This window comes from Microcaecilia unicolor, chromosome 5, assembly GCF_901765095.1.
Source record: "Microcaecilia unicolor chromosome 5, aMicUni1.1, whole genome shotgun sequence".
Lineage (NCBI taxonomy): Eukaryota > Metazoa > Chordata > Amphibia > Gymnophiona > Siphonopidae > Microcaecilia > Microcaecilia unicolor.
In genome coordinates, this window is record NC_044035.1 from 274,894,139 (window position 1) to 274,915,400 (window position 21,262).

At 41.2% G+C, this 21,262-nt stretch overlaps 1 protein-coding gene across 9 annotated transcripts in view; it reads left to right on the forward strand.

The window, feature by feature from the left end:
• Positions 1-21,262, forward strand: part of ROBO2 (roundabout guidance receptor 2) — an 888,662-nt gene that overhangs the window by 574,813 nt on the left and 292,587 nt on the right. For all 9 annotated transcript variants that reach the window (XM_030204228.1, XM_030204231.1, XM_030204229.1 and 6 more), the window contains exon 5: positions 12,520-12,658. In XM_030204228.1, the coding sequence (XP_030060088.1) occupies positions 12,520-12,658 (139 nt within the window). The remainder of the gene's footprint in view (positions 1-12,519; positions 12,659-21,262) is intronic.

The following is a 21,262-nucleotide window of genomic DNA, read 5'->3' on the forward strand; positions in this document are numbered from 1 at the left end:
CTGGCAAGTTAGATGCAAAACTTTCATAAAGAAGACTAAAAGAGAATATGAAGAGTTTGCTGCAGAGGCAAAAACTCACAGTAACAACTTTTCAGGTACATCAGAAGCAGAAAGCCTGTGAATGAATCCATGGGACCATTAGATCAAGAAGGAGAAAAGGGACACTCAGGGAGGACAAGGCCATAGAGGAGAAACAATGAATTCTTTGCTTCGGTAGTTATGGAAGAAGATGTAAGAGATCTGTTCCAGAAATGGTTTTCAATGGTGATGATGTGGAGGAACTGAAAGAAATCTCGGTGAACCTGGAAGACATACTGAGCCAAAATTGCCAAATTAAAGAGTAATAAATCACCTGGTGCACCTAGAGTACTGAAAGAACTCAAGAATGAAATTGCTGACCTGCTGTCATTAAAATCATCCGTAGTACTTGAAGATTGGAAGGTGGCCAGTGTAACACTGATTTTTAAAAAGGGTTCCATGGGTGATCTGGGAAGTTTCAGACGGTAAGTCTTATTTCAGTGCTGGGCAAAATAGTGGAAATTATTTTAAAGAATACAGTTATGGAACACATAGATAAACACGGTTAAATGGGACATCATCATGGGTTCAGCCAAGGGAATTCTTGCCTCACCAATCTGCTTCATTTCTTTGAAGGTGTGAATAAACATGTTGATAAAGGCGAGCCAGTTGTAGTTATCTAGATTTTCAGAAAGCTTTTGACAAAGTTCCTCATGAGAGACTCCTGAGCAAAATTAAATAGTCATGGGATAGGAGGCAATGTTCTGCTATGGATTAGGAATTGGTTATTGGACAGGAAAGGGAATGGGGACTTGATATACCACCTTTCTGAGGTTTTTGCAACTACATTCAAAGTGGTTTACATATATCAGGTACTTATTTTGTACCAGGAGCAATGGAGGGTTAAGTGACTTGCCCAAAGTCACAAGGAGCTGCAGTGGGAATCGAACTCAGTTCCCTAGGATCAAAGTCCACTGCACTAACCACTAGCCTACTCCTCCAGAGAAGGTAAGGTTAAATGACTATTTTCCTTAATGGAGGAGAATGAATAGGGGAGTGCTGCAGGGATCTGTAGTGGGTCTGGTGCTGTTTAAACTATTTATAAATGATCTGAAAATCAGAACTATTCAAAGTTGTTAAAACACATATGGACTGTGACCAAGAAAACGATCTAGGTGCCATTGTAGATAATACGCCAAAATATTCTGCCTAGTTTGCAGTGGCGGCCAAAAAAAGCAAACAGGATGTTAGAAATTATTAGAGATGGTAAATAAGAACAAAAATACTGTATCGCTGCATGGTGTGACCTCACCTTGAGTATTGCATTCAGTTCTGGTCAACGTACAGTGGGGGAAATAAGTATTTGATCCCTTGCTGATTTTGTAAGTTTGCCCACTGACAAAGACATGAGCAGCCCATAATTGAAGGGTAGGTTATTGGTAACAGTGAGAGATAGCACATCACAAATTAAATCCGGAAAATCACATTGTGGAAAGTATATGAATTTATTTGCATTCTGCAGAGGGAAATAAGTATTTGATCCCCCACCAACCAGTAAGAGATCTGGCCCCTACAGACCAGGTAGATGCTCCAAATCAACTCGTTACCTGCATGACAGACAGCTGTCGGCAATGGTCACCTGTATGAAAGACACCTGTCCACAGACTCAGTGAATCAGTCAGACTCTAACCTCTACAAAATGGCCAAGAGCAAGGAGCTGTCTAAGGATGTCAGGGACAAGATCATACACCTGCACAAGGCTGGAATGGGCTACAAAACCATCAGTAAGACGCTGGGCGAGAAGGAGACAACTGTTGGTGCCATAGTAAGAAAATGAAAGAAGTACAAAATGACTGTCAATCGACAAAGATCTGGGGCTCCACGCAAAATCTCACCTCGTGGGGTATCCTTGATCATGAGGAAGGTTAGAAATCAGCCTACAACTACAAGGGGGGAACTTGTCAATGATCTCAAGGCAGCTGGGACCACTGTCACCACGAAAACCATTGGTAACACATTACGACATAACGGATTGCAATCCTGCAGTGCCCGCAAGGTCCCCCTGCTCCGGAAGGCACATGTGACGGCCCGTCTGAAGTTTGCCAGTGAACACCTGGATGATGCCGAGAGTGATTGGGAGAAGGTGCTGTGGTCAGATGAGACAAAAATTGAGCTCTTTGGCATGAACTCAACTCGCCGTGTTTGGAGGAAGAGAAATGCTGCCTATGACCCAAAGAACACCGTCCCCACTGTCAAGCATGGAGGTGGAAATGTTATGTTTTGGGGGTGTTTCTCTGCTAAGGGCACAGGACTACTTCACCGCATCAATGGGAGAATGGATGGGGCCATGTACCGTACAATTCTGAGTGACAACCTCCTTCCCTCCGCCAGGGCCTTAAAAATGGGTCGTGGCTGGGTCTTCCAGCACGACAATGACCCAAAACATACAGCCAAGGCAACAAAGGAGTGGCTCAGGAAGAAGCACATTAGGGTCATGGAGTGGCCTAGCCAGTCACCAGACCTTAATCCCATTGAAAACTTATGGAGGGAGCTGAAGCTGCGAGTTGCCAAGCGACAGCCCAGAACTCTTAATGATTTAGAGATGATCTGCAAAGAGGAGTGGACCAAAATTCCTCCTGACATGTGTGCAAACCTCATCATCAACTACAGAAGACGTCTGACCGCTGTGCTTGCCAACAAGGGTTTTGCCACCAAGTATTAGGTCTTGTTTGCCAGAGGGATCAAATACTTATTTCCCTCTGCAGAATGCAAATAAATTCATATACTTTCCACAATGTGATTTTCCGGATTTAATTTGTGATGTGCTATCTCTCACTGTTACCAATAACCTACCCTTCAATTATGGGCTGCTCATGTCTTTGTCAGTGGGCAAACTTACAAAATCAGCAAGGGATCAAATACTTATTTCCCCCACTGTATCTCAAATAAGATTTAGCGCAATTAGAAAAGGTTCAATGAAGAGCAACCAAAATGATAAAGGGGATGGAACTCCTCTCATATGAAGTAAATCTGAAGAGGTTAGAGATCTTCAGCTTGGAAAAGAGATGGCTGAGGAGCATATGATTGAGGTCTACAAAATCCTGAGTGGTGTAGAACGAGTAGAAGTGAATCAATTTTTTACTCCTTCAAAAAGTAAAAAGACTAGGGGATCACTCAATGAAGTTACATGGAAATACTTTTAAAACAAATAGGAGGAAATATTTTTTCACTCAATAAATAGTTAAGCTCTGGAACTCGTTGCCAGAGGATATGATAACAATTGTTAGCATATCTGGTTTTAATAAAAGGTTGGATGGGGTTCTGGATGAAAAATCCATAGTTTGCTATTGAGATAGATATGGGAAAGTCAGTGCTTACACTGGGATTGGTAGCATAGAATGTTGCTACTATATGGGTTTTTGCAAGGTACTTGTGACCTGGATTTGCCACTGTTGACAACATGATACTAGATGGACCATAAGAATAGCCAGTATGGCCATTCTTATGTTGTTATTGCTGATGCTACTGTATATTAAAAGTAGTCTGTTAAAAAAAAAAATACACCATTCTAGCTGCTTAACATAGGTAGCAGCAGGTCATGGGCATTCCATGGGTGGAGCAGAGGAGTTGCCAGTTGTGACGGCTAGCTCATAGGTTGATGCCAGGCACTAGCTGTTACAACTGCTGATAATGTGGCTGCATGTAGCAGCACCTCAAAAGGCAGTTTTAAGTGCAACCACACTACTGACAGTCAAGTAGCAAGGTCAGTTTCCTAGGATGGATAACTCCTGAGAATCCCCACGCCAATCAAGCTTACCTTTGGATCACCTCCCCCATAGTATTATTCACCCTTCCAATTGTCCTCTGACCTGTATCCCCCTGATTCAAGACTCTCCTTTATGACGCCCCTCCTTATAGGAAAGACAGACCCCCATAGACATTGCTCCCCCCCCCCCAAATGCACACCTCTCCCTATCCCTCTCAGGCACCTAGTAGTCTAGTGCTTGGGGCAGGAGCAATCCCCTTTGCCCCTGCCCTGACCAAGGTTTAGGTTCAAGATGATAGATCTGACCCCTAGTGGTAGTCGCACAGTACCACTGCTAGAAATCAATCTGCCATATAAGGCCAAATCATTGTTGCTATGGGGGGAGGGGGTGTAATGCCTGTTCCCCTGTGCAGCAAGTGTCTGCCTTGTATAGTAAATTCAGGACAGTTCCTCAGTTGTTGAGCCTGCCCCCTGCATTTACCACACAGACTTTGTATGTAACATTTGTGTTAAGGCGTGATAAGTTCAGTTTTCACTGAGCTAATGAATGCAAATCCTTAATAGGTAAGCCTATGCATTTCACAGTAGCTGACAGCTAGAGCTATTAACATACACTACTGTATTAGCATACAGTGGGGGAAATAAGTATTTGATCCCTTGCTGATTTTGTAAGTTTGCCCACTGACAAAGACATGAGCAGCCCATAATTGAAGGGTAGGTTATTGGTAACAGTGAGAGATAGCACATCACAAATTAAATCCGGAAAATCACATTGTGGAAAGTATATGAATTTATTTGCATTCTGCAGAGGGAAATAAGTATTTGATCCCTCTGGCAAACAAGACCTAATACTTGGTGGCAAAACCCTTGTTGGCAAGCACAGCGGTCAGACGTCTTCTGTAGTTGATGATGAGGTTTGCACACATGTCAGGAGGAATTTTGGTCCACTCCTCTTTGCAGATCATCTCTAAATCATTAAGAGTTCTGGGCTGTCGCTTGGCAACTCGCAGCTTCAGCTCCCTCCATAAGTTTTCAATGGGATTAAGGTCTGGTGACTGGCTAGGCCACTCCATGACCCTAATGTGCTTCTTCCTGAGCCACTCCTTTGTTGCCTTGGCTGTATGTTTTGGGTCATTGTCGTGCTGGAAGACCCAGCCACGACCCATTTTTAAGGCCCTGGCGGAGGGAAGGAGGTTGTCACTCAGAATTGTACGGTACATGGCCCCATCCATTCTCCCATTGATGCGGTGAAGTAGTCCTGTGCCCTTAGCAGAGAAACACCCCCAAAACATAACATTTCCACCTCCATGCTTGACAGTGGGGACGGTGTTCTTTGGGTCATAGGCAGCATTTCTCTTCCTCCAAACACGGCGAGTTGAGTTCATGCCAAAGAGCTCAATTTTTGTCTCATCTGACCACAGCACCTTCTCCCAATCACTCTCGGCATCATCCAGGTGTTCACTGGCAAACTTCAGACGGGCCGTCACATGTGCCTTCCGGAGCAGGGGGACCTTGCGGGCACTGCAGGATTGCAATCCGTTATGTCGTAATGTGTTACCAATGGTTTTCGTGGTGACAGTGGTCCCAGCTGCCTTGAGATCATTGACAAGTTCCCCCCTTGTAGTTGTAGGCTGATTTCTAACCTTCCTCATGATCAAGGATACCCCACGAGGTGAGATTTTGCGTGGAGCCCCAGATCTTTGTCGATTGACAGTCATTTTGTACTTCTTTCATTTTCTTACTATGGCACCAACAGTTGTCTCCTTCTCGCCCAGCGTCTTACTGATGGTTTTGTAGCCCATTCCAGCCTTGTGCAGGTGTATGATCTTGTCCCTGACATCCTTAGACAGCTCCTTGCTCTTGGCCATTTTGTAGAGGTTAGAGTCTGACTGATTCACTGAGTCTGTGGACAGGTGTCTTTCATACAGGTGACCATTGCCGACAGCTGTCTGTCATGCAGGTAACGAGTTGATTTGGAGCATCTACCTGGTCTGTAGGGGCCAGATCTCTTACTGGTTGGTGGGGGATCAAATACTTATTTCCCTCTGCAGAATGCAAATAAATTCATATACTTTCCACAATGTGATTTTCCGGATTTAATTTGTGATGTGCTATCTCTCACTGTTACCAATAACCTACCCTTCAATTATGGGCTGCTCATGTCTTTGTCAGTGGGCAAACTTACAAAATCAGCAAGGGATCAAATACTTATTTCCCCCACTGTATACTATCACAATTTGGCCCTTATTTTAGGTGCTCTATTAGAAATGTATGCATGTAAATACCTTTGAATTTAGTTCACGTCTTTTTCAGAAGTAGCTTGAGGTGAATACAATTCAAGTATTTCTTAAGGGCTTATCTAAGTTTATACCTGAGTGATTTGCCCAAGACCACAAGGAACAGTATTGGGATTCAAACTGGGCTTCTGTGGTTGTCAGCCCGGTGCACTAAACACAAGGCTAATCCTCCACTCTATGTATATATCTCATACATGTGTACACAAACAGCTGTTATTGTATCCTCTGGCAACAAGTTCCAGAGCTTAACTATTTATTGAGTGAAAAAATATTTCCTCCTATTTGTTTTAAAAGTATTTCCATGTAACTTCATTGAGGATTAACAATGAAGGAGGATAGAGTAGAGGATTAGCAGATGTGTAAAATCTGATTTTGGAAAGACTACATTTACACGTTTATATCAGTCTCTACATGTAGACTGCAATGGAGTTTGATTTGGATGGGGTTTGTCCATGGCTTGTGCAGAACTAACAACTACACCTGTATATTACATTTCAAAAAGGGAATATATGTCCCATATATCAATGTCTGGATTTACAACTGCCCCATTGCATGTTTAAGTTTGTAAAAGGGTCAGTCCTCAACAGGAGAGATTAAGTGAGTTTTCTCCATATTTCTTTCTGCATATTTCTCCCTTCCAATTTGAAAATAAATAAGGATTGCAATCTTTGTTTTTAATTAACTGAATGTACATGTGTTGTTTCACAAAATGGTAGGCATTGTCACTTAAGTGAAGGAGTAGCCTATTCGTTAGAATAGTGGGCTGATTACTGGGGAACCCAGTTCAAATCTCACTCTGGCTTCTTGTGGTCATGGGCAGGTCACTTACCTGTTCATTGCCTCAGGTTCAAATTTAGACTGCAAGTCTTCTGGGCACAGGAAAAAAAACCTATTGTACCTGATTTTTTTAAAAAAGTGTTATCATATTTGTATAGATTATGGAATATCAACATCTACATGTAAATGTTGAACTTAGTCATTTTTACTGCTGTGTTTTCTTCGTTAAGGTTTTCAATGTATAAAATGGCTGCTTCTATTATACATGTATGTCTGCATATATTTTAAAATAGGCTCTACACTGACTGATTCTTTTCAAAAATAATACAGGAACTGTACATGTCCTGACCTGGACATATGAATTCCGATTTCTCCATTCTATCTAGAATGAGGCTGCACAACATACTCATTCTACTAACCAGGTCCCACATGCAGTAAAATAACATGTGCTGACTTAACAGCATTAGTCATGGCTTAAGTTGAAGAAATTTACCTTTAATATTTTAGGTGGTCATGTTAATATAAATGCAGCTCTTGTCGTCTTCTTTGGTAACTGATATGCCAAGACAGTGAATGAGTCAGTAGTCAACATGTGTTATGTTCCAGCAGATTCTGAAAAATATGAAAAAAGCATAGGGATTTGGAAAACTCAAGTTTCTTGTTAAAAAGAGGTACATTTGCTGCCAATTATACTAGATGGATTTATTGCCCGAGAAGTATTTGCTAGCACACAAATAAGCTAGAGTAATAGAGTCTGGCTATAAAATATTGGGTCAATATTCAAAAACACTTATCCAGATATGACCCACCTGCTCTCTGAAGAAGTGCTGCAGCCTGGGATATTCAGAGGCACTATCCGCAAAGTTCCTCAATATCCTTATAGACCACCGCTGCACTATCTGGATAGTGCAAAGGCATAGTTTTGGCGGAGCCAAGGCAGTTCCACAACTTATTCAGTCTGCTGTCTAGATAATTATGACAGATAGAGGGCAACATTCAGCTGGTGGTGATCAGTGTTTCTTTAAACTCTGACTGCCATTGGCTAAATTAGACCTGGATTTTTGGTAATGGCACTGAATATCCTGGTGTTTGGTGGCACCCAGAAGTTATCGGTATACAGCCAATAGTTAGTACCATACCCGGATAGCTAACTGGACATAGTTAAGAAATCATTATATGCAGTGCATGAGGAGCAAAGCAGATATTCAGTTAAGTGCCACTGAATGCTTTCTCTACAGCTAGCCAGTGCAGTTTAACCAGGCATGAGCCTCTCTTGTTCAATTACAGTAAAATCATTTTAAACCCTATAGTAGGTTGTCCTAAGTTATCTGAATAGTGGCAGCTATCTGAATAAGTTCTAACACTGAACACTTTTCGAGAGATCCAGTGCCTGTCATATTGAATACAGGTGTGAAATATCCAGATTTTTTAAAATCACTGCAGCTGGTGTTTAAAAATTAACATTGATCATGGCTTTTGAATATTGACCTCCATATACATAGCCCCCCACTTTTAAAATCTCAGCTTTCTAAAAGTAATAATCCCACTGATGGAAGTTACCCTTGATTTCCTTTAGGTGCTTTTGCTCTGAGTCAATCTGTCATGATAGACTCAGACTAACACCTGGGTCTAGCAAGTTGATTGCAGGTACAAAGTGCAAAGGGGAAAAGGATAGTGATAGGAGTGTACTACCGTCCGCCTGGCCAGGACGAACAGACGGATGCGGAAATGTTAAAGGAAATCAGGGACGCAAACAAACTGGGCAACACAATAATAATGGGGGATTTCAATTACCCGCATATAGACTGGGTTAATGTAACATCTGTACACGCAAGGGACATAAGATTTCTTGATGAAATCAAGGACAGCTTCATGGAACAGCTAGTTCAGGAGCCGACAAGAGAAGGAAAAATACTAGACTTAGTCCTTAGTGGTGCTCATGATCTAGTGCAGGGGGTAACGATACGAGGGCCGCTTGATAACAGTGATCATAATATGATCGGTTTTGATATTGGCATTGAAGGAAGTGAAACTAGGAAATCAAGTACGCTAGCGTTTAACTATAGAAAAGGTGATTACGACAAAATGAGAAAAATGGTGAAAAAAAGACTGAAAGGAGCAGCTCGCAGAGTAAAAAACTTGCATCAGGCGTGGATGCTGTTTAAAAACACCATCCTGGAGGTTCAGGACAAATATATTCCACGTATTAGAAAAAAGGGAAAAAAGACTAAACGTCAGCCGGCGTGGCTAAACAGTAAGAGAAAGGAAATCATTAGAGCCAAAAAACAATCCTTCAGAAAGTGGAGAAGAGAACCAACTGAAAGTAACAGGATAGATCATAAGGAATGCCAAGCCAAATGCAAAGCGGAGATAAGGAGGGCAAAAAAGGACTTTGAGAAGAAATTAGCGTTGGAAGCAAAAATACATAGTAAAATTTTTTTTAGATACATTAAAAGCAGGAAACCGGCCAAAGAGTCGGTTGGGCCGCTGGACGAAAATGGTGTTAAAGGGGCGATCAAGGAGGACAAAGCCGTAGCGGAGAAATTAAATGAATTCTTTGCTTCGGTCTTCACCGAGGAGGATTTGGGGGGGACACCGGTGCCGGAAAGAATATTTGAAGCGGGGGAGTCGGAGAAACTAAACAAATTCTCTGTAACCTTGGAGGATGTAATGGGTCAGTTCAGCAAGCTGAAGAGTAGTAAATCACCGGGACCTGATGGTATTCATCCCAGAGTATTAATAGAACTAAAAAATGAACTTGCGGAGCTACTGTTAGAAATATGCAATCTGTCCCTAAAATCGAGTGTAGTACCGGAAGACTGGAGGGTAGCCAATGTTACTCCGATTTTTAAGAAGGGTTCCAGAGGAGATCCGGGAAATTATAGACCGGTGAGTCTGACGTCGGTGCCGGGCAAGATGGTGGAGGCTATTATTAAGAATAAAATTGCAGAGCATATACAAAAACATGGACTGATGAGACAAAGTCAGCACGGATTTAGTGAAGGGAAGTCTTGCCTCACCAATCTAATGCATTTTTTTGAGGGGGTAAGCAAACATGTGGACAATGGGGAGCCGGTTGATATTGTATATCTGGATTTTCAGAAGGCGTTTGACAAAGTGCCGCACGAAAGACTCCTGAAGAAATTGCAGAGCCATGGAATCGGAGGTAGGGTATTATTCTGGATTAAGAACTGGTTGAAAGATAGGAAGCAGAGAGTAGGATTGCGTGGCCAGTATTCTCAGTGGAGGAGGGTAGTTAGTGGGGTCCCGCAGGGGTCTGTGCTGGGTCCGTTGCTTTTTAATGTATTTATAAATGACCTAGAGATGGGAATAACTAGTGAGGTAATTAAATTCGCCGATGACACAAAATTATTCAGGGTCGTCAAGTCGCAGGAGGAATGTGAACGATTACAGGAGGACCTTGCGAGACTGGGAGAATGGGCGTGCAAGTGGCAGATGAAGTTCAATGTTGACAAGTGCAAAGTGATGCATGTGGGTAAGAGGAACCCGAATTATAGCTACGTCTTGCAAGGTTCCGCGTTAGGAGTTACGGATCAAGAAAGGGATCTGGGTGTCGTCGTCGATGATACGCTGAAACCTTCTGCTCAGTGTGCTGCTGCGGCTAGGAAAGCGAATAGAATGTTGGGTGTTATTAGGAAGGGTATGGAGTCCAGGTGTGCGGATGTTATAATGCCGTTGTATCGCTCCATGGTGCGACTGCACCTGGAGTATTGTGTTCAGTACTGGTCTCCGTATCTCAAAAAAGATATAGTAGAATTGGAAAAGGTACAGCGCAGGGCGACGAAAATGATAGTGGGGATGGGACGACTTTCCTATGAAGAGAGGCTGAGAAGGCTAGGGCTTTTCAGCTTGGAGAAGAGACGGCTGAGGGGAGATATGATAGAAGTGTATAAAATAATGAGTGGAATGGATCGGGTGGATGTGAAGCGACTGTTCACGCTATCCAAAAATACTAGGACTAGAGGGCATGAGTTGAAGCTACAGTGTGGTAAATTCGTTGCCGGAGAACGTGGTACGGGCGGTTAGCTTGACGGAGTTTAAAAAGGGGTTAGATAGATTCCTAAAGGACAAGTCCATAGACCGCTATTAAATGGACTTGGAAAAATTCCGCATTTTTAGGTATAACTTGTCTGGAATGTTTTTACGTTTGGGGAGCGTGCCAGGTGCCCTTGACCTGGATTGGCCACTGTCGGTGACAGGATGCTGGGCTAGATGGACCTTTGGTCTTTCCCAGTATGGCACTACTTATGTACTTATGTACTGTGATTACTAGAAGATCTATTGGAAACACAGGTACTCATATAGCCAGGTCTATCTAGCAAGCTACACAGGGGACTGGAGTCCAGACATTTGGGCAGTAGCCATTCTTCTATTGCTAGCTGTTTAGATTGTTATGGAGTTTCTTGGTTAGACATGAGACAGGTGGTGTGGAGGAAACTAAGGGGCCCTTTTATGAAGGCACAGTAGGGCTACCACACAAGTAGCAAGGTCCAAAATAGCACTATTTCTGATCTTGGTGTGCGCCGTTACCCATGGTAGAAAATAATTTTCTAGTGCGGGGGGCGTTCCCAGCAGTAATTGGCAGCACAGCCACATTGGCGCATGCTGCCCGATTACTGCTGAGTTAACGCAAGAGCCCTTCTTACCACTTTCTAAATAGGAGGCAGTAAGGGCTCATGCAGTAAATGGAAAATCGGGGGGTTTTCCAGCCACGCTAAAAGGTAGGAAAACCACACACTACAGCTACCGCCGGCCACCTTTTAGCATGCCTTCGTAAAAGGACCCCTAAGAGACGACCTTGTATTCTCATCTACCCAAGATGATAGTATACTAAGGAAAAAGGCAAAAAAATAAAAAGACTGTGCTGGAAATCATTGTGTGAGACCGACAGCTGGGATATTTCCTTGGTAGTGTGGACAGAATAAATGAGTAGACTGAATGGACCAGCTGGTCTTCTTCTGCCGTTACCCTTGATTACCTTTAGATGCTTTTGCTCTGAATCATGATGTGACCTGGGTCACAGTCATTTTCATGTAATGACAAAGATTGCTACTTCTAGAACTCACCTAAATACACTTCTTGTTTCTGCCAGGTTAATTGTATATTAATTAAGCTGGAAATGTTTAGTTAATAATTATTTGGTTATACCTGCAATGTTGGAATGTTTTTAGCAATTAATTAGTATACCATTTATAATTACGTTTTTGATTAAATAGTGTTCATCATGGTATTAGTCTCCAAACATATTAAAATGTGTCATTCTAGTTTATAGAAACACATGGAAAAGTGTTCTGAAATGTATTTTAAAAATCTAAAACATCTGTTATCTCTAACTCCTCATCTCCAAGGAATCAAATGTTTTGTTCAACACAAGTTGATTTGATTTATACTAGTTCTCATGAAGTGAAAGCATGGGTCTGATGCACCAAAAGAAGGAATACAATTGATAGAAGAAAGGGCAAGACATGGAGGCTGTGGACTTAGGAGATAATAGTCAACCCCTTTTTGCCTCCCTCATTTCTAGAAAGTTCTGTCAGTATTTGGAACAGAGACATTGTTTGATAGCTCCAGAGACTGTGGTATTCTTTTCATATTATTTCTTTAAATTGATTTTTATTAATGCTATTTTTTTCTTTCAAGAACGGCCCACGTTTCTCAGGAGGCCAATTAACCTAGTGGTTTTGGAGGAAGAAGCTGTAGAATTTCGATGTCAGGTTCAAGGGGATCCCCAACCAACTGTGCGATGGAAGAAGGACGATGCCGATTTGCCAAGAGGAAGGTAAGGATAGCTATCTAAGTTATTGGAGATATTTTTAATTTTTCCTGTCTTTGCCATATATTAAAGTCAATTCTATAACTAGATGTGTACTATTGTCTGCATGTTGAACATGTAAGTGCATGGAATAGAGCCACTTACATGAGTATGTGCACTATGGGGGGATTCTATATATGGCATCTAAAAAATCCATCTCCAATTGGCAATATTAACTAAATTGTCCTCTGTGGGATTAAATTCACGCTCTACTATACTTCACTCCCACCAGTTCAATTCTTCACCTCCACATACATATTCAATTTTCTTTTCCTTTGTGATCTCAGTTGTGCACACCGCCAAGAATCAATAATGGCAATGAAATCTGCACAAATATCTTCACCAGTTCACATTTTTCTTCTTGGGAAGGGGAAGAACCCGTTGATCTAAAGTTGAGGTGGCGCTTAAACGGCGAAAGGGGCCAGTCCTTGAAACAGCCCTTGGATAGGGTGAAACGTGCATGTCGGGCGATAACATCAGCCCCTGGGTCTGAATTACATCATTAAGATGAGTATCTGAAAACAGATTTAAATAAATAAAAATATATAAATAAGTTTATTTAGAAAAACTAAGCATGAAAAATGTGAACTGGTGAAGAGATTTGTGCAGATTTCATTGCCATTATTGATTCTTGGCGGTGTGCACAACTGGGGTCTAAAAAATCCATGCAGAAAACATTTTTGCCTAAGCGTATTTTATAAGTGTTGCCTAGATTTAAGCATGCTACATAGAATATGCTTAGTTGATATCCTAGTGCCTAAAATTATGCACGTCCATTTACGCCAATGAAAGCATGGCATAAATCCCAGCGTGTAGATTTAGGCAGAGGGCCACATTCTAAAACTACATATGTAAATTTCAGAATGCCCATGAAACACCCATTTCTATGTCCATAACCACACCCCTTTTTTCTGCGTGCATTAGAAATTAGGTGCAGTGCATTTCAGAATACTCTTAGCAAGTTGTGAGTGGAAATTCTAATTATTGCCAATTAGTGCTCATTATTGCTTGCTAAATGCTGTTATCAATGCTAATTAGCTTGTTAAGCCAATTAATTTGTGTGCATTGTTATAGAATCCATCTTGATTTCGGCACGGATCTCTAGGCGTACTATGTAGAATCCAGGGATATGCGTCATTCTGTAAGATAACAGAGAAGTGGTTATCTGCAAGGGGCCATGCACATATATGGAACATGGGAGGAGCATGGGCATGTTTCCAACATATGCGCACAACATACAGAATACTATAAGTTGTGGGGAAAATTCTATAAATGGTGCCTAAAGTTAGGCACTAAATCTGGGTCGTAATTTCAACATGGAAACACATTACAACAGATGTAAGGTGCTGAAATGGCAGATTGGCGCAGAAATACACTTTGCGCCCAGTTATAAGATAGCGCCTAAGTGTATCCGCGTGCAGCTGCAAAGGGGTGTTCCTGTGGGAGGGGCATGGGTGGGACAGGGGCGTTCCGGAAAATTGTGCACAGCATTATAGAATACCGCGGATGTGCGCCCAACTTTCATGCCAGGATTTATACCTGATTTCAGTTAGTTTAAGTCCTTGTGCCCAAAGTTGGGCACAGAATTCAGCACCCAACGCTATTCTTTAAAGAGCACTCATCCCTTTATAGAATAGTGCTGGCTGCCATTTACTGAATCTAGCCTTATGCGCTTTGTATGACATACTTGGGTACAGAAAAATAATATAAGTAATAAAATGTCTTCAAACAGAAGATGAAACTTTGGTGCCTCTGCTGGTAAATTAACAAGCATTGCAGAGTATTTACTAGATTTATGGGTCCAGTGGCAAATAGCACAAATTAGCATCATTAGCATGTGCTGTTATTAAATGACCCCCTGTGTTATCAGGTATATTTCATTTTTGATAACAGTGAAGAGGAATATTGGTGTTAAGTAGTGTAGTAATATGTTAAGACAGATAAATTACAGGATCTGGTGAAAAAAGGATGATGCTAAGGGGAGAGGAAATGTTCGGAAGAAGGGAAGAGAGGCAATAGGAGAATGGGAAAGTATAGAGGAAGAAAAAAAGGAGATATGAAGGGGAAGAAGGAAGAAGCTGGTGAAAGAGATCATTAACATTTTTATCTAGTTCTGTGAATGATTTTGAAAGTTGTGTGCCCTTTTCAATAAAATGTTTGGGATCCCCTGCTCTAGAATCCTAATATTCTTCCCTCTCTGTCTCTCTTTTTATATACCTATCTATCTGTATATATGTGCAGATATTGATAAAGATACATATACACAAACATACATACATTTTTTTTCACTCACCTGGTTTCTTTTCACCAAAATACATTCTGTTTATGCAGAAAAATGCAGCATCAGGTTTTTTTTTGTACTGATTTTCTCCCATTTCTATAATGAATGCTGATGATTTCCTAGGAAAAACATAATAGAATAAAAAGGTTCCTAGGTGTAGGTTAGCAACACTCAAGAGGAAGTCTATTGTCTTTATAACTCACACATGCACACAACCTAAATGGGTGTTAAAACGATATTCCTCAAAGGAGAAAGCTGCCGAGACAACAGCAACATATAATAAGTGAGTGCTGGCTTCCTCCGTTAAAAGGGATGCAGGTGTATTTGTGCGATTCTACACCCAGCATGCCATATTCTTTAAATAGCGCTGAAAAAACTAGCATGCTAAGCGCTATTCTATAAATATCACTGAAAGTTAGGGGCCATTTATAGAATATGCTTAGGAGGAGATTCTATGTATAGCGCGCTGAAATCAGTGCTGACTAAGCACATTCTATAATCAGCACCTAGATTTAGGTGCCAATTATAGAATACTAGTAAAAAAAGCCCCGTTTCTGATGCAAATGAAACGGGGGCTAGCAATGTTTTCTTCTGTGTGCATGTGGGAGTGTGTGTGTCCCTGCCCTCTCTCCCCTCCCCCCTCTGGGGCTAGCATTGTTTTCTTCTGTGTGCATGTGGGAGTGTGTGTGTCCCTGCCCTCTGGCCTCTCTCCCCTCCCCCCTCTGAGTCCTTCACTGTTACAGAGCCAGCGATTTGATTTCGTGCTCTGCTGTTTTCCTTCACTGACTGTGTTACAGAGAGGGCGGGGCAGAGACTCATAGGGAAACCGGATATCTCGCCCCCTTCACACTTCCGGCTGGAGGCTTCATAGAACGTTGGTGTTGACTTTTATATAGAGAGATGTTTAGTTTTTATTTCAGCGCTGATATCTGCATGCATCCATTTACGCCAACGAAAACCTGGTGTAAATCCCAGCACCTAGATTTAGGTGCACTGGGCCATAATCTACAACTAGGTGCCTAAATTTTGGAACGCCCAACACCCATTTTCCCGCCCATAACCATGCCCATTTTTGCTTCTGCATGTTAACGTTCGGCACACATCAATACAGAATACGCTTAGCGAGTTGTGCGCCTAAATTCTAATCAGTGCCAATTAGTGCTCATTATTGCTTAAGTGCTGTTATCAGCGCTCATTAGCTTGTTAAGCCAATTGAGTTATTCACAGTATTATTGAATCCATGCCAATTTTGGTGCCTAAATCTAAACGTACTATATAGAATCTGGGGGTTAGTGTCTATCTTTAGATGTGAGGATTTACACCAAGTAAACCCTGATGTAAATCCTCATGTCTAAATTAGGCATAGATCCCCCCTTATCATATAGCAGTGCGCATAAATTCTAGGAACACCCATAACCCTCCCATGGCCGTGCCCCCATTTCAGAGCCGCGCAAGTAAAAATGTGCACATAAATTTAAATTAAGGCCAATTAGCACCCAATTATTGATTAGCACCCAATTATCTGCACTATTTTTTATTTATTCATTTATTTGTGTTTTTGTATCCCGCATTTTCCAAAACATGTTTGTTTCAATGCGGCTTATATCATAACAATAACAGTAGAAACTTAAGAATTAGACACCATAACAGGTTTAAACAGTAATAGGACTTAAACTTACCTAACAAAAGGCTAAGAAGTTGGCAGTAAAACTTAATTAATTTTTATAGCTATTATGTAAGTCTTGACTAATGGCCTAAAGTATAGTGGGGTTTTTAACTCATGCAGGAGTAGTCGACAAATCACAAACAAATTAAAAATTTAGAAAAGAACGCCATATTTTAATTGGCTTGTTAATCAATTAAAATGCAGCACAAATTGGTTGCACATCCTATTTTGCATGTTCAAATTTAAGCGGCAATTATAGAATTTGGGGGTTAGTGGAGAAATGAACCATAATAAATATTTACCCTGCTAGTTTTTTTTTATAATAGAAATAAAACATAGCTGATATGACCTGATTGTTGGGTTTGGTACCTAAGTGACTGTAAGAGGTTTATGCAGGTCATTGCAGAGGTATGGTGAAAAGCATAGAATCTGCCCAGAATAATGATTGCATCATAGGCATCACATGCATACTGCAAACTGGTGCAAACAGTGCTTTTAAAGTATCTTTCGGGCAATATTATTTTACAGCTTTTCAGAGGCCGACATTGTTTGGTAGTGAATCATGAAAGAGTTCTTTCCATCACAATAGAGCATTAGGTGTTATATCCATCACAAATGTGGTTGTGCACTCATTGTTATAGAAAGCAGAAGGCCAATTAAGATAGTTACCTGATCTTTAGAGCACTTTTATAGCTCTTGCAATTCATGCAAACTGGGTATCCTTATGATTGAAAGACGTCAGGTCAGCCAACCAAAGTAAAATACAGATTTCATCTTCCACAATTGGTAGGGACTGTGCCAGTTTACAATTATTGTTTTGTCCTATTGCCTTGAAAGGCTTATCATTAACAAGGAGAACTCTTAGGACATGGGAAGTGGTCCCATTTCACTGCTGTCTATGAAATATTCAACTACTACTACTACTACTTAACATTTCTATAGCGCTACTAGGGTTATGCAGCGCTGTACAATTTAACAAAGAGAGACAGTCCCTGCTCAAAGAGCTTACAATCTTATAGACAAGTGAACGGTCGGTCCGATAGGGGCAGTCAAATTGGGGTTGTATCCTGGTCACATGTGAGAGCCTACAGAGTGAACTTGAGTAAACGTGGCACCTTAAAGTAATGTTTTTAATAGGAAGGTGAAAAATAATATAGAAATGGAACTGACACAATCATTTTTATTGTTAATGAATTGAAAAGACTAAGCTTGATGGTACATGTACATAGGAGAAATATTTGGAAGCCTTGACGAGTGTTATCATTTGATGTTTGTCAATGTTGCATTTTTATTTTGTGCAAGTATTTATTTTATACCATGTGTCTAGATTCAGTAACCAGTATACACATGTAAATAAATAAAGGTGGTCATTTACTAACAGTGAATGTTAACACTGTTAATATGTTTTGTACCTCAGGGTGATAAATAGTGCGTGTTAACTGTTAATGAAGACAACTCGGGCAGCAGAAGACCTTTTATCTATAAAAATACTGACTAAATTGTATCCATTTTCTTAGAGCAGAGACTAAGGCGGTAAAAGGTGGCCTGCGATGGCATTGGCACATGGGATTGCCACATGCCAAAGCCACTAGTTGCCGCTACTGGTAAAAAGGCCTTTTATTTTAAGGGCCAGTAAATGGCCATGCGGTAGTTCAAAAATTGCCATGGAGCCCTTATTGCCTCCCGATTACCGCCGGGCACACCCACTACGCTAGAAAATAAAAAGGGTTTTTTAGCAGCAGAAATGGCATGCGGGAAACCTGGAACTACCGCCGGGCTTCTGGGTGATCCCTGCAGTAGGACCGATTCTCCGCATGCCAAGCCGGCGGTAGCCCTACCACCCTTTAGTAGAAGGACCCATAAGTTATCTCTTCCTTTGTATACACCTGTACTTGGAAACATTTGACTACTCCAATTTAAGCATGAAGAATATAGTTGTATTTTCAACACCGTGCCACATAAAATATAGCATCCCCAGAGTAGACATCACGCCCATCTGTTTGTTTTACAGATTAAAGTGTCCGTTTATTATCTAAACAGCTGATGATTTTGTGCACACAGCTGCCCTGTGTTGTCATATTTCTTGGTGTTTTGGTTAAATAGTAGCAGTAGCTTATTTTCAAAGCCATATGTCACTGCTGGGGTATTTTCTTGAGGAAACTACATTGATCTGAATTGCTCGGAAGAGTTTTGGAATAATAGAGACATGAAACTTGCTAAAAAAATTAATGGTTTTGAACATATATATAAAAAAAAAAAATGAATGTAAAATTCTTCTTTATTTATACACCCCTTCCAGCACACTGCTGCCAACAGAAGAAGCCTTTTTGTCTATCTCAGTTCCTCAGCTTACTCTCATGTCCAACTATTTTCCTTCTTTCCTCATTCTGGAAAGACGATGCCTCTTGATCTTGACATATGGTAGTCACCTCTCCCTGCACCTCTAAGCTCTGCCTAAATGTACATTGCTTCCCTTAGGGCTTTCTGCCAGTGTTCTAAAGCCCATCACCATTTTTTGTGATTTATTACACCACTTCTTCTGCAACTTCATATTTTCTGTCTTACTTTTTACTCTTGTGAGGAAGCAGAAAAAAAAACCATTTGATATGGTTGAGTTGAAATATTTTGTTTATTACCAAACTAGGAAAAAATGCCCGTTTCTGAGGGCAATGAAACAGGCGCTAGCAAGGGGCCCCCTCCCTCCGTCCGTCCGAGCTACTTGCCTTGTTACTTCGCTGTGGCGTTTCGGTTTCGGGCCTCGAGTGTCATAGCTCCGCCCCCCTCTGTCAGTCCGAGCTACTTGCCTTGTTAGTTCGCTGTGGCGTTTCGGTTTCGGGCCTCGAGTGTCATAGCTCCGCCCTCGACGTCATGACGTTTTGACGCGAGGGCGGTGCAGACACTCCAGGGCACACCGGATATCTCGGGCGCCTCAACTTCCGTGGAGGCTTCAGAACGTTGGGGTTGCCTTTTATATAGATAGATTTGGATCAAGTTTTCTATAGTGGATAATGGTGCTCTATCTGCCTCTTTTGGCTTCCATTCCCCTCTCTCACCTTTTTTATTTGTCTTGGCAATTGAGCCTCTGGCAGATGATTAAAAAATTCAAAATTAATTATAGGTTTAACAATTTAAGGGGCTTGTTTACAAAGTTGCAGTAAAAAATCCCTCACCGCTGGACACACTGAGGTGTCCTGCAATAATTTGGGGATGTACATGCACTATCCACTCACTAAAAAAAGGGCAGGTCTGGGGGTGAAGATTGGGTGTATTCTGCACTAATCAGTTAGTGTTTGGGCTTTTTAGGGATGTTTATTCCTAAAACCTGTGGGCTTCAGTCATGGCTACCTGATGGACAGTTTCCTTTTCTCTTATTGTTGTTCTCTTTTTCCCCCACTTTCCTATATACAATTGTAGTTCTACCCACTTTCCAGTTGTGTCGTCATTGTAGATTTTGTCTTTTTTTTTAAACTCTTTCCTATCCTTTAGATTGTAAGCCGCTCAGATGGTTATACTGTTGGGCAGGATAGAAAGTTTTTAATAAAAATTAAAATTGAAACATTGCCGCGTGCTAATCATTTAACCCAGGTTTCGCATTTGAGTCCCTATCACCTACAAAATAAGTGGTGGTTGGGTCTTATGTGCTAGTGGTAAAATTAATGCATGCTATTAATGCAAAAAAAAAGGGAAAAATTGACCATTTGTCCCCAGCCGTAAAAATTACCTTAGTGTGCCAGAATGACCTGCTTAAAGGTATGCTAAGGCTGCTTTTTACTGCTGTTTGTTAAAAGGGCCCTACACATGCTCTTTTTCATTGTATTTTTGCAAACCTTGATGGTCTCTGTATCAAAATTCCTAAGCTTACTGAAGGAGTTTTGGTAAATTTTTCAACATTAATTCTGCTGCCTTGTGGACTGGATTTTGGTAAAACCTTAGGACTAGTGGCTAACTTATTTCCAGTGGTGACATAATTTTTTTATATAGGGGTGGTGGTAGCTAGAGACTTGTTTCTGTTAAATTATGATAATTTACTGAGTTGAACCACATCAGGGCTATTACAGTATAAAGATTATTCAATATCATGGGTAGGTAGGATTAACCTCGGAAAATGGTGATATTCCTAAAATTTATTTTTATTTCACATCTGCCCATTTGGCTCCGTAGAAGCGTCTTTGAAGAAGTGTGTAAGCTATTTTTGGCTTTTTATGCAAGGGGGGAAAAAAAGTAAGGCGCGCTAGCTTTTTAAGTGCGTGCTAAAATTAGCATGCACTAAACACTAGAGACACCTTTAGGAATATATGGGTATCTTTAGCGTTTAGCACACACTAAAAACGCTAGTGCGCCCTTAGTGCAGCTTAGTAAATAGGGCCCTAAGAGTACAATGCTTTGTAAGCATTTAGCCAAAACATTTGGGAGAGGATAGTCATACCAAACTTATTTTTATTTTATCAGGGCTGCTCCCTTAAAACATTAAGGGACCCTTTTACTAAGCTGCATTAAGCAGCTAGCACAGTTTTACCGCATGGTAGATGTTAGAATGGACTTGGATAACAGCTAATGTGTGATAAAACCAGTCAGCACAATAGAAATCCCATGCTAGGTGCTTGAATTGAATAAGGGCAGTGCA